A 13,329-nucleotide genomic window follows, 5' to 3' on the forward strand; every position below is an offset into this window, starting at 1 on the left:
ACATAGTGGAGGAAAAAACATTTTTCAGATTAACTGGCGACTGTAAATGGATGTGTGTGATTTCCCTTCAAATTCAATGGCCTGGTATCCTATCCAGGGTGTACTCCAGTTTACAGCGAGCCTGCATGGATGAACAAGCAGCAGTTATTGATTCTCCCTTAAATAATTGTTCTCTAATGTTTTAAGCAACGATTTTCATGTATTTAGTACCCTTGTAATGTAATACTGAAGTACGCAATATGAATATTGCGAGATGGAAATCACACTAAAGGTTAATTTAAGTGCGAAGAACACACTTACGTACTGACCAGTTAAATGAAGAAGAGAGCACGAAACGTTAGCGCGAATGTGCACCTTTAAGGAGACATGGTGGTGTAAATGAGGAGCGCTGAGGAAGAACAGTGAAGCGCGGCCGGAAACGGGCGGGCTCCAGGACCCGGGAGCTATGTCAGTACAATAGGGCCGTTGTGCTATGGCGGAGGAGATACTGCAGCGCTGGGAACCAGCGGCGAAAGACACGAAATAAGACACGAAATATACACTCTTTGGCTCACAATTTAATATTTGTATAGGTGGAGAGTTGTGTAAACGTCAACCCTGGTGCCGAACGGCAGCCATCGTTCATTACGATCCGAGGTAAGGCCGACGGAGGAACAATAATGTTTGTGTTGGGATGGACTGTCCAGTGGAGAGCGGGCCGGGATTCGCCTGAGTGGCGCGGCCTCCTGCTCTTTACTGCTCTTCGCCTCACTGTCCTCGACAGTGGCTCGAAAGAACACTGGAAAGAGGTGGTGTTTGTGTGCGGGGGTGCAGCGGCGAAACCGCCGAAAGTACGAGCCGCAAGCGGTGTGCAACCTGGAGCGATATTCTTTGTGCCGCTACTCCTCCTGTGCTCGACGGCGGCGCCACTGACACAGTCCCGCTCACATTTGGCGCCAAGTACCCGGATAACAAAGTCAGAGCGCGAGAAGAAGAAGAAGACCGGCTCGCGGCCGCGGTTCCGTGTGTTTGTTGTCCGGTTTCCGGTACGGTGGTGCAGATAACCGCTCGTTACCTGGCGCAGTTGACCCCCCTCCCGGCTTAACCCCCCCTCCCCCCGAGCAGCGGGCTCCCTGACGACGGAGATCCGTCCGCCTCCGCAGGCCACAGACCTCCGCTCCTCTGGGCGGTATCAGCTATTTTTAAACCACCTACAAGCGCTTCGTTCCACACATTTCCACAGGCAGGGCTGTATGATTCCCCCCCACCTCTCTCCCTAACTTTTATTTAGAAATTGAGAGCCTTCCGCGTGTGGGTTACGGTTTATTTCGGTTTATTCCGGTTTATTCCATGTTATTCCTCAGGCTTCCCAGCTTATCTCATCACCCAAAACAAACAGCAGTCTTTCTTAGCCAGCTTCCCCTGTTGCAGCACTAGTTTTATGTTTTAGTGAAGTTAGTATTAAAATCTGTATGTAGGTATTAACAAGGCACCGCATGTTAAGCATTTGTGAGGAAGATAGAAACTAGTTGGTCATGACATTTGTGCTGAGAGAACCTGTGGTGAGCAGAGCCATCTTATGAAACCGTAATGGTATAATCTGTAAAGCTCCACGTGGAAATTGTTTTAGAAAATGATCTTTAAAATGTAAGTTTGGTGCAAGAATAGGTGATCAAGTGCTTTAATGTTACGTAAAAGCACTTGTGTGAGAGCGAACGAGTGTGTTCCTGCCTCAGGTTGTGTTCAGCGGTGCTGCAGCTACAGACCTTCGCGGGCCTGGGTTCGAGGAGCTTCTCCCTACGGCACTATTATGACGCGGGTGCCCTGCTGCTGACGTTTGAACGCACGAGCAAAGCGTTGCAATGGGGTGTAGTGCCCCTGGGCCCTCCACCGCTTGTTAACTGAGGACGCACTTCCTCCACACCCCCTGCGCTTGTAATTCCGTTATGTAAGGCCAGCGTCGACCCAGCGCCGCTTAACTACAAAAACAAGGCTGGGGAGAACAGTTGGGGCAGTTGAGGGCAGTTGAGCCTTGTTTCTTTCTTGGTATCCCGACAGAATTTACGTAGGGGCGCACGGCAAAACTGTGATCCGAGCCAGGGCCTCACGCTTGCAAGACCCACGTTCGAATCCCAGTTGTATAAATGGGGAAATATTTGTTGGTAGCTTAGTGCACAAAGCTCCTATTGTAAGTTGCTGTGAATAAATTAATAAGTGTAATATCTATTTCCTGTATTTTAAGGTAGTTGTTTTTAAATGGCTCATTCCCAGTGCAAAAAATGGGTGTTCTTCAGATGAGGATGAAGGGGAAGTGCCACACCAGAAGGGCACTAAGCAGCACAATACAAAGTGGGGGGGAAAAAAAACTTTGTTGTTGACGCTAGTACCCTGACAGTGTCACACCTGGAGGCTTTGCATCTCTCATGTTAGTTTATTAATTGTGGCATGTATTAACATTTCTTTTTTCAGCATGAATACTGAATGGACCATTCAGCTCAGCTAAAGCATTCCCTTGGGTTATTAAGGGGAGGAGGGGAAGCAAATGGCCAGATTTGCATCTGAAGTTGTAGTGTTATGAATAAACATTTTTGGCAGTACAGCAGAACTCCAGTGGTTATATATACTAAATGTTTTTTAAGACATGTAAATGTAATTTTAGTCGTTGACTTTTCTAAAAGTTGTGTTTAAAGGAAAAAACCTCTCAGGAGCAAATTTTAAAATTCCGTATAAAGCATTTTTTTTGTGTGTGTGTGTGTTCAACTGCATTCCAAAATACCACTTGTCAAGTTGTGACTTGTTTTTGTCCGAGTGAATTATTTATGCCAGAGCCTTAGTTTGTAGTGGATGGGCATCCTTCTTATGTGATGCATATCGCCTTTAAAGGCTACGTGAAGATGAGCGCAGAAGGCAAAGATCTGGTTCTTGGCATGCAATTATTTATATATGTAATGAGGCAGACTGGTGCCACATTCAGTCATTCTATTTCCAGTCTTTATGTAACAGACAGTTTGCAAAATAGCTCAGTTTTTTTTTTTTTTTTGTTGTTGTTGTTTTTTTACCTTAGTAAAGTTAGTGCTGGTTGTAAGTCCCAGCGAAGAAGTTTTATAGTTTATGGCTAGTCTTTTTTATTTTTTTTTTTTTTTACAAAGCAAGTGCATCTGGGACATGTGGAGCTATGCTCATTATTATGTGTAGTCATTCTGAAAGACTGAAAATGAAAGGTGGTTAATACATGTAGTTTTTGTTTTTTCAAAGCTCAGCTGTGTCTGCCTCGTCCCCCCACTTCCCGGATTAATACTCTGAAAATGTGCAGTTACCGCCAGAAAATTTTAGTAGAATTTTTTTCGCCAGTCCGAAATGTGCGTATCTGAACCAGAACCAAGTTCAAACACTATATCTTTTAAGCACTCTTACTTTACCCCTTTCACACCGATTCTTCTGCATTGTCAACTTCCTCATAATTTCGTCCATCGAAATGTAAGTAGCCGCTTTTGTCATGATTATATTATTTTCATCAACTTTTTTTAATTCCTTTTTACCAATCTTTGCAGGAATGACTGGAGAAAATAACCAGAACAGCAGAAGAATACTCTAGCATGTGCTGCAACTGGGAATTTATGGTAAGTAGCACAGAGAAGCAAGCTCTCTCCAAAGTTACCATATACAGAGCTCACTTTACCTTAGCTTGTTATAATGCATTATTGTGAGGTACCAGTATCTGGTAACCTCTGTAAAGAGCTGGCTGTTATGTCCTCTTTTGGCTTTGTCTTCTTACCGAACATGGTATGTCAATAGCTTGTGTTGTTCCTTAGTATCTGACCTGATTTCATCTCTTTCTGTAGGAACTGCAGTATGAAACGCCACAGATCTTCAAGCAGCAGTGACAGTTCTGACAATGAGAGTGAGTGTTTTGCCTTTTGATGCCTTACTTCTTGTGGGAGCTTCAGAGGGTCTGACCCTTCTTGAGGTTGTCCTTGTAGCCTTGAAGTGCAAACGAGCGTCTGTAATACACACACACACACTCACTCACACACTGTCTGAAACCGCTTGTCCCAACCGGCAACACAGGGCGCAAGGCTGGAGGAGGGGGGGACACACACACCCAGAACGGGACACCAGGCACCTGTAATAGCTTAATTTCTAAAATGCTTGTTGCACCAGTTTCTCTGAGTTTTACTACGTTAATATACAAATCATTTGCTCTTGCAATACTAGGTTATTATAACAAATGTCAACATTATATACTTTCAATATTGATGTAAATTAATTGCAGTGGTTGAAGATGGTTGATGAACACACACACACCATCAGGATGTATTTTGGTCATATATATGGCTGTCCTGTGCTGATCTCTGAAGACCGTTACAATTTGTTTCCACTGTACTGCACACCTGCTGCTAAAGGGAGAATTTTTAACGCTGTCTTTTCCTCGGAGTGGCAGACACTGTTGACTCCAGCACTGTCCGCTGCTTTGAGTACACATCCCGTGCTTTTGAACAAAATGGAAAGTGACTGCAGCCTGGCTTCCTGCTCTTTGCTAGTTGGATGCTGCATGAGCATGTTTTGTAAATGAATCTGTCACAGTATGAAGTCTGTCTGTTCCCACCAGTTCTGTCTCTTATTGCAACTGTGCACTTGTGAGGTTTTATTTTGACTTCATAGGCTTCAATATGGTTGAGCATTAATGCACTTACTTAGGCTCCAGCTGCACAGAGCTGGTCTGCAGCAAAGTGTCTGAGTCTGTCACATTACATCTTAAGTACTTAACCTCTTTCTATTTTTGTATTAGTTGCCCTTAAACTCTGTTTATGTGTCAGTGTTTTATGCTCTGTATATGTGAACCCGTATGTTCCTTAAGGGTGTGTTAGTACCATTGCTGATGCAATTACTGAAAGCACTGTTTCTCACACACAAATGCCCACAGGTCCCTCAACCTCGTTCTGCTCTTCCAGCCAGTATGGAGGGAAAGGCGGAACCCCTGCTGTTGCACCAAAGAAACCAGCAGAGGTAGGAGACCACAGTCCTGATTTTTATGCTTGTGCTTCAGTTTAAAGTGCCCTCCCCCCTCATAAAAATGTGATTCTGCCAGTTTATGCCACCGTGTCTTCAAATTGATTATGAGCCAGCCTTACCTGTGTTGGTACAGGTATTCCGAAAAGACTTGATCAGTGCCATGAAGCTCCCGGACTCTCACCACATCCCTCCAGAAGATTACTACCTGCTAATGGACACCTGGAAACAGGAGTGGGAGAAGGGGGTCCAAGTGCCCGCCTATCCTGATGGTATCCCCCAGCCTTCTGTCAGGTAGCTGTCCCCAGCTCCCCTACATTGTCCCTGTGTGAATGGCTCCTTCCTACTATCCATCAAGATCCTGATTTTGGTGCCAGTTGTGGGGTATCAGATAAGTACTGTTACAGAACACTATCTGATTGAGAATTTTAATGTGATTTGCCCATGAGGAAAAAAAAATATATACAGCTATATTTGTCATTCTTTTTATAGCTTGGTGGTGCAGTGTAGGCTAACATATCACCTCACTTCAGCTATCATACTGAGTTGGGAAATGTAGATATAAAAATGATTTGGTGCTCAAAAAAATCCTCACAGCATTTCTTTTCAGAGGCTGTAAAATGCTGAATTTTAAGACATTTTTTGGCTGGACATACTGTGTTTTTTTTAATGTTTACATGTAATTATAACGGATAATAAAATCAGTAAGGTTAAAAAAAACTTGCTGTTTTTGTACACAGTACAGTTTTTTTTTTTCCCAAAAGAGTGGAACCAGAAATGGCACAGCAGACCAGAGCATACCACAGAGAGGCCAGGCCGCAGTGGTAAACAAACTCAAGCTGTTTGTGTCCATGTAGTTAACTTGTTGCAGCCCTCTGTGCTGTAATGGCGACACCCATCTGGCCCATGTGCGCAGGATTGTTGCAGAGAAACCCAAAGAGATCCTTTTCTCCCGGCCAAGGAAGTACATCCAGGTTTGCAGCCAGGAGCCCCAGGAACCCGGATATGTTAACATCTTGGAGCTAGCCGAGGCTATGTGCCGCTACGACCTGGACGACATGGACCTCTACTGGCTCGAGGAGCTCAACGCAGAGCTCAGGGATATGGGTAAGACAGTTCCAAAGTACACTGGATGGGGAGAGCATGTTTGTCTTTGCTTATTAGTAACATTTACAAACCTTGAACAGAACCTCTCCTAGGTTTACATCTGACATTACTGTAGTTCTCTGTTTCTGTATACAGTGTCTGTTCATAGTTTTTGTTTGTAAATCCAAAATCAGTATTATCACAACTAATAAAATCTTGATAATACATCCGTCTAAATATTTACAGGTTAAGTTCTGTAAAAATCTTGGATATTGCTATAAAAACTTACTTATTTTGTGTGTGCATTAACTTTCAAATGAAATAAACTTAAAATGACTGGTAAATATATGCTTTTAAAGAACATCCTGCTTTTGTATAGTGCTGTGTTTATATGTGCTGCTTATTTTTCAGCCAGACATAGAAATTGATCATCTCACTTGTTTTCTTCTTATTAGTTCCTTCTTTTGTACATTGTACAGCTTTAACACACATGCCGGTTTGCGTACAGTTTTGTGGTTTGATAAACAAATATGCAAGTACTGGCAGCAATTGGCACCTGTTGCTTCTAAGTTTCATAGAAAGAGCAACTGCCATATATGTTCACCGAATATGTGTGGTTTCTCTGCTCCAGGCGAGGTCATGATGGATGAGCTGACCTTGGAGCGTGCTATGGAGGCCCTGGAGCGCCAGTGTCATGACAACATGAACCATGCCATCGAGACAGAGGAGGGCCTGGGCATTGAGTACGATGAGGATGTTGTTTGTGACGTGTGCCGCTCGCCTGATAGTGAAGAGGGCAACGATATGGTTTTCTGTGATAAGTGCAACATCTGTGTGCATCAGGTAAAGGACCTTACCTCTTAAAATAGGCTTGAAGTATGACCTTACGGCTATTCATTAAATTACTTGCTTGTGAAGTGCAGCATTTTCACAAGAACTGTCATTAGCGTTTCACAATGTATTTGGTTTTCTGCAAGCATTATAAGCTTTTGCTCAGAATGATAGAGTAAAGCAATGTCTGTGTGAGTTTGATTTGCTGAAATGGTCACAGTTACGAGCCCAGTACTTTATCCCAAAGGCATGTTATGGCATCGTGAAAGTGCCGGAAGGTTGCTGGCTGTGCAGGACATGCGTACTGGGGATCAACCCGCAATGTATCCTGTGTCCTAAGAAGGGTGGTGCCATGAAGGCCACGCGGGCTGGCACCAAATGGGCCCATGTCAGCTGTGCTCTGTGGATACCTGAGGTAATGGAATGTCACACTTTATTCATTGAAAGAACATGCTAGCCTTAAATTCCTTATGCATTATCCCCTTCCTATACTCACCCTTCTGTAGGTGAGCATTGCCTGTCCAGAGAGAATGGAGCCCATCACCAAAGTGTCTCACATCCCCCCCAGCCGCTGGTCATTGATCTGCAGCCTCTGTAAGCTTAAAACTGGCGCATGCATCCAGGTGGGTGTCTGAGAAGCAGGACAACTGTCGTGTGACTTGTAGGGCTGTCACTATCGATTATTTTGGTAATCGAGTAATCGGACAATTCTTTTGGCGAGTAATCGAGTCTTACTATTGTTTATTTTGGTAATCGAGTAATCAGACAATTTTGACGAGTATTTGAGTAATTGTTTTTTATTCACAATAAAAATGGAATCAAGTGAACAATAACAGATCATGCTTTGAATTTCAAAATTGAAAATACTTTATTAGAAAATTACTAAGAAGCCTTTAAAAAGACTTCAAATACAAACATAACAAGAAGCCTTTTAATCCTGCATCAAAAACATATAAAAGGCATGTCATAATATTAACCATACTGTTAAACAGCAGTATATCTGAAAGTGCTAACAATGTTGTAGCCTTTTAATCCTGCATCAAAATATATAAAAGGCATGTCATAAAATTTGTGGTTCACGATCTTACAGCAAATACCATAGTTAAACTATGTTTACCGTAGTAAAGCCATGGTTAATTTTTGTAAGGGTTATAATTCCTTGATTTGTGTGATTAGTAACCATCAGACGTGCTAACCCAAGCGGGAGTTTGAGTTATGAAATCGCGATGAAAAGTAATGTGAACATTTTGAAACATAGATATATTCACGCCTTAACTTCACATTTCGTCAGAGTTTATCATCATCTACATTCCATTGAATTGTGCTCTCTGGCGGGTGTTTAAGTGGTGAAACTCTTTATAATGCAAATATATCATACATATATCATGTTCGGTCTTGTGTTTAAAACGGCATGCAAATTGAGTATTCGAAATGATTAAAGTAAAGCTAGTAGTGAACTTACCGTGCTGGCGGAGGATCTGTTACACCTGGATGTCGCCTTTTCAGGTGCTGTAGCATTGCAGATGTGCTGTTATTATATTTAAGTTGGTTTCTGCACAGACTGCAGACAACTATGTTATTCTTCTAACGTGAAGTGTTCCCAGACCGTTGACATTTTTTGCCGTTTTTTTGCACGGACCCTCGTCTGTGCATCGCCACCTTTCCACCATTTTGCAGAGTACTCGACACGGCAAATTGTACTCAAGGATTTTTTTTTTTTTTTAAACCGGGTACTTGAAATTAATCGAGTAATCGTGACAGCCCTAGTGACTTGGCAGAGCTGCTTTCTTGGGGTGTGTGTGGAGGTGTGGTTTGTGATCTTAACAAAACTAATGGTAGGAAGTAACTCTCTGGCATGTGTTTGTGTGGTTTGCTGTGCATTTGTCGCGGATGAGCTGTGGAGAGTGCTTAGTGTCCGTCTTGCTTCCCCACCTCTGCCTAGTGCTCTGTGAAAAGCTGCACCATCCCCTTCCATGTGACCTGTGCGTTTGAACACAGCCTGGAGATGAAGACCATCCTGGATGAGGGCGATGAGGTGAAGTTCAAATCCTATTGCCTGAAACACAGCAAGCCCAAAGCAGGCGAGGCTGGCCACAGTCCAGCACGACACAAGCCCCCCACGGAAACTGAGAAACTTGGGCTTCGTGCCCAGAAGCTCCAGGAGCTGGAGGAGGAGTTCTACGCTATGGTGCGACCTGAGGAGCTGGCCCAGGATGTAGGCCTCCCCCAGCACCTCTTGGACTTTGTCTTTCAGTACTGGAAGCTCAAGCGCAAGAGCAACTTCAACAAGGTGCTGTTGCCACCTAGGGAGGAGGAGGAGAACCTTCTGGTACAGCCCAAGGAGGACAGCATCCGCACACGCATGCGCATGTTCATGTACCTGCGGCAGGATCTGGAGAGGGTGGGTTATGTACCATGGTGGTGTTAGTGCAGATTACTTGGTTTATTAAATTACTGGTTTTATGCACAATGCATAATGACTCTGGTGGCCACCGCGTATTATGTTTCGCCCTGATGTCTGTTTCAGGTGAGGAACTTGTGCTACATGGTGACCAGACGGGAGAAACTGAAACTGTCCCACAGCAAAGTTCAAGAACAGGTCTTCAATCTGCAGGTGCAGCTCATTGACCACGAGTTGTCTGCAGGTGAGCAGCCGTATGGTCTGTCCACTACTGGGAAAGTTTTCCTTTCTTGTCAAGTACATAGACTTGTGTTTTTCATACAGTGCTCTGAAGCTGTATTTCATATGCTGCAACAGTCATTCTTGAACATCTGGGACCTGTGCTACTTACTGACACCATTATTTAGTAGCTGTTCAGAACTCAGAAGTTCTGTTTTTACACAGGCCTTCAGTCTTGAGAGTTTAGTGTTAGCAAAAGGGCCTGGTAAAGCAGAGTTGTAACTAGTGATTTCATCTTTCTGTTGCTGTAGGTAAATCTCTTTCTCGTCCTATGGATAAGACCCTCAGTTCACCTCCAAGGATAACGCTAAAACTGAAGATGCCCAAAGGGACACTGGGAAATGGCAAATCCAGCTTCAAGTCAGGTAACAAGCCCCTGTGCCCAGACAACAGTGAGAATGTTTTTGACAAGCGCAGTGGCAGGACGGGGCGGGGCCAGAGGGCATTCCTCAGCAATGGTCTTCCAGCTGTTAGGGAAGGTGGGCCTGGTCCTATGTCACTCACCAAACCATCAGGTAAACCGCTGGCTCTTCAGGCTGCTCTTCATGGTCATTCAGCCAATGGGAGCAGTAGGCTGGAGCAGGAGCAAGGCCGGTCCGCTAAATCCAATGGGGTCATGAAGAAGTCTGCAGTTAAAGACTCTTGCCAGGTTTCTGGTGACCAGGACACCCCTAATTATATCACTGATGAAGGTGGCTCCCCTAAAAATCTGGGTGGAAAGAGAGAAAGAATGGAGGGCTCTGCCCGGGTTTCGATGAGCCGGCAGGGACAAGCAGCTCTGAGCGATGGATACTGCCCTGACTTGGAGCACAGCGACTCGGAGCCCGAAGCCAAGGGCCGGAGACGGAGGGCCAGAGCCCCAGGGGGCAGCCCAGAGGAGTATCCAACAGAGCACTACGGCGGAAAAGGTGGCAACAGGAGCAAACTGTTACTGGGGTCCAGAATCTCTGTGCAAAGGTCCTGACCTCCAGCTCCTGTGCTGCCTGTGCACTCCTTCAACCACAGCATTTCTCCCCTGGGCTCTGGAGTGTTTCCAAGTTGTCCTGTGCCTTCACGTGTCATACCAAGGAAATGCTTGTGCTGTGGGGCTTCCCAGGAGCCATGACTCAACCACAGCGTCATGGAAAAGAGCTGCTGAAACTGAGGTTCTGTAGATGTTTCCCTCACTGTTTCAGTGTGACCGAAGGACACTGTGGTCTTCACCCATGGGGGCCGTGCTATCTTCTAACCAAGATGAGATTGAAATATTTATGTTTTTGATCCTTTTTGCCTCTCCCTAACTCTACACAACTGGGTTTTAGCAATTAAAAATGATTTAATTTAAGACCTTGGTGACGTTCATGTGGCGCAGATGTAGAGCTGCCTTTTACCACTTGTGAATATTTAAATAAAGCCTACATTTTTATAGATTGTAAATATTTACTCCTGGCAGCTGCGGAGGAGAGCCTGAACAAAAATACTTGTTAAATTCATTTTTTTTTTTGTTTTTTTTTTTACTAGAAAATAAAGACAATATTTTGCTGATGAATAGCAGGTAATTGGTCTGGAGGCATTAATTAGAACCAGAAGCCATTGTGTGCCACGCGCCATTGCTCTCCTGCCTTGGGTTCCCTTCTCGGTGCTTTTTTTGTCCAGATAAAGGAGGATGTAAAAAACTGTGTGAACTAGTACTTCCACCCAAGGGTTAGGAAAGCGTGCGAATTTGTGTTATCTCCTTGTGAGAATTGTTTGTATGTTCAGTGCAGCAAATTGTTTTGGAGATTCTGTAGGGTTGACAGCTTCAATGTTAGAGTTTTTCTCTTTCTCCAATTTTTAGAAACATCTAAACATTACCAAAATGTGTTTACATGTATGGCTCAATGTAATAAATTCCAAGTTAGTCCCAAGTGAAAGCAAAAGTATTTTGCACCCAATAAAACAAGTACAGGGAGCAGCAGCTGAGATAACCTTGAGCTCATCATCTTATTTTAAAAATTAAAGATGTCATGCTTCAGGTACCTTTAGGCTAGGGTTCTGTTGCGGAGAATCATGTGTTGATGTCTGTTCAGGTGGTGGCCATGCCAACTATACAGACTAAGCATAGTTGACAGTTCTTGTGTCCAACTTTAGTGCTGTATTTTGTTTAGGTGTCATGATCACTGTTGAAGGTACCATCAGGAAAACGTGGCTGCTTTGTCATTTCACCATTTACGTCCCTGTTACACAGAGGTATAAGTTTCACCTGGATTTGACCAATGGCACTAAAACCTCTACTTGAACACTAGCAAGCCAGACTTAAATATTTAAGTTCTTGCATCTGTGATGTTGGAATGGGAGCATTTTTCAAACCTTCAAGCTGAATACAGGTGCATCACTATTACTAAATCTAGAGATGCAACAGGTCAGACTGGTATTTCCTCAAAGCTGTAATGCCAGTCAAAATACAAAACAGTACAATCAAGGTTTAAAAAAAAAAAAAAAAAAAAAAAACCTTTTTCTAGACTTTCTGGAATTCGGAACAGTTTGATCAATGCAAAAAAAAGAAAGCCTAAGAAACTCTGGTGTAATTTGTTTGCAGCCCCAAATGACCTTTCAAAATTTCTCGATTTTTTGTTCTACATGTGCTGCAAAAATGCAGGCACTCTTTGGTGGACTGCTCTACTGTAGAGCTCACAAATGACAGAATCAGCCTGTACTGTACTTAGAGCTGCATCTTTGCTGAGGTGAATGGAAAACTGGTGGTTGATCTGGTTCAGTTCATCCCTGCTGACATACAATGAAAAGTTTTTGTGAAATTACTGAATTTCAACAAAATATCATGTTCACATTTCACGATTCATGCAGTCCAGAGCATTTTTTACATGTTGTGCAACACTTTCTTTCGAAGGCTTGTAGTAAACATCTCTGTGTGTTGAATGAGCTTGGTAAATTATTGAAATTATGAAAAACACTGCTGTTAGGGAAAGTGTTTGCTTTGTTTCAGAGCAAAGCCAAAGGAATCTTGATTTTATACTGTTTCCTACATTAACATGGTGGTACTGAATTTGGATATCCAGGTATGTGTTTCTTTTTAGAGAACATTTTTCATTAAATGTTGAAAATCCTAGCTCATTTGTGTGATTTCATTTTACTATAGCGTAACACATTCTACTGCAGACAGGTAGGTAATGTTAGAATGAAAGATGTTTTTCCAGCTGGTGGTAATGGGCTTGGGTCCCTAGACCAGAAGATTTTTAATTTAAAAAAAAAAAAAAAAGACAGAAGATGGTATCTAACACAGGTTGCTTTATCTGGATAAAATGTATAGATATACTGGTTATTTTTGGCAATTACATCTTGAAAGGGTATTAATCATTCCACACAAACACCCTACACATTGGAGATCTGAATTTAACCTGGTATAGCAGCGATGGATATATCCTGGACCTCTCTCACTCTAATACACAGAGCTGAGATGCAGTCTTTGGATGAACCGTGTCATGTTTCCTGGAGTCTTGTTCTTTAGTGATGATTGTCCTTCGGTAACTTTGCCCTTCGGAAAGGTACATTCTCATTTTGCCTTCTTTGCCCATGACATACTCTAGTTGATAATCTACTGCATGATTTATATCCTCAATTTAATTAAACAGTTGCTTAACTTGCATCATAAACTTGTTACCGAATGTGTTTTGGATGTAACAATACGTGTATAGTAATCTTGTAAAGGTGACTCCCACCTACCAAGTGAGAGAGGACTCTCTTAAAGTGACACAGTAGCCTTAATA

General features: G+C 43.2%; 1 protein-coding gene across 3 annotated transcripts; it reads left to right on the plus strand.

Moving 5' to 3' along the window:
• Positions 1-463: 463 nt before the first annotated feature.
• LOC108920594 (protein Jade-3-like) lies at positions 464-12,621 on the plus strand. 3 transcript variants are annotated; one of them, XM_018729472.2, is made up of 13 exons: positions 464-636; positions 3,531-3,599; positions 3,822-3,880; positions 4,904-4,986; positions 5,126-5,283; positions 5,754-5,813; positions 5,906-6,096; positions 6,707-6,918; positions 7,154-7,321; positions 7,413-7,529; positions 8,849-9,307; positions 9,434-9,551; positions 9,838-12,621. In XM_018729472.2, exons 3-13 carry the CDS (start codon positions 3,832-3,834, stop codon positions 10,548-10,550), a joined length of 2,328 nt encoding a protein of 775 aa, XP_018584988.1. In that variant the 5' UTR covers positions 464-636; positions 3,531-3,599; positions 3,822-3,831; the 3' UTR covers positions 10,551-12,621. The 3 variants fall into 3 exon arrangements, with proteins under 3 accessions (XP_018584988.1, XP_018584989.1, XP_018584990.1); XM_018729473.2 differs by lacking the exon at positions 5,754-5,813; XM_018729474.2 differs by lacking the exon at positions 5,754-5,813 and having other exon boundaries at positions 5,951-6,096.
• Positions 12,622-13,329: the final 708 nt, after the last annotated feature.

The sequence above is a fragment of the Scleropages formosus genome, chromosome 14, assembly GCF_900964775.1.
Source record: "Scleropages formosus chromosome 14, fSclFor1.1, whole genome shotgun sequence".
Lineage (NCBI taxonomy): Eukaryota > Metazoa > Chordata > Actinopteri > Osteoglossiformes > Osteoglossidae > Scleropages > Scleropages formosus.

Bases quoted from the DNA above. Each gene is read 5' to 3' on its own strand.
- LOC108920594 (XM_018729472.2), top strand. From the start codon at position 3,832: ATGAAACGCCACAGATCTTCAAGCAGCAGTGACAGTTCTGACAATGAG. The intron at 5,814-5,905 runs GTAAACAAACTC...CCATGTGCGCAG, and splicing joins AGAGAGGCCAGGCCGCAGTG to GATTGTTGCAGAGAAACCCA. The intron at 9,308-9,433 runs GTGGGTTATGTA...TGTCTGTTTCAG, and splicing joins TGCGGCAGGATCTGGAGAGG to GTGAGGAACTTGTGCTACAT.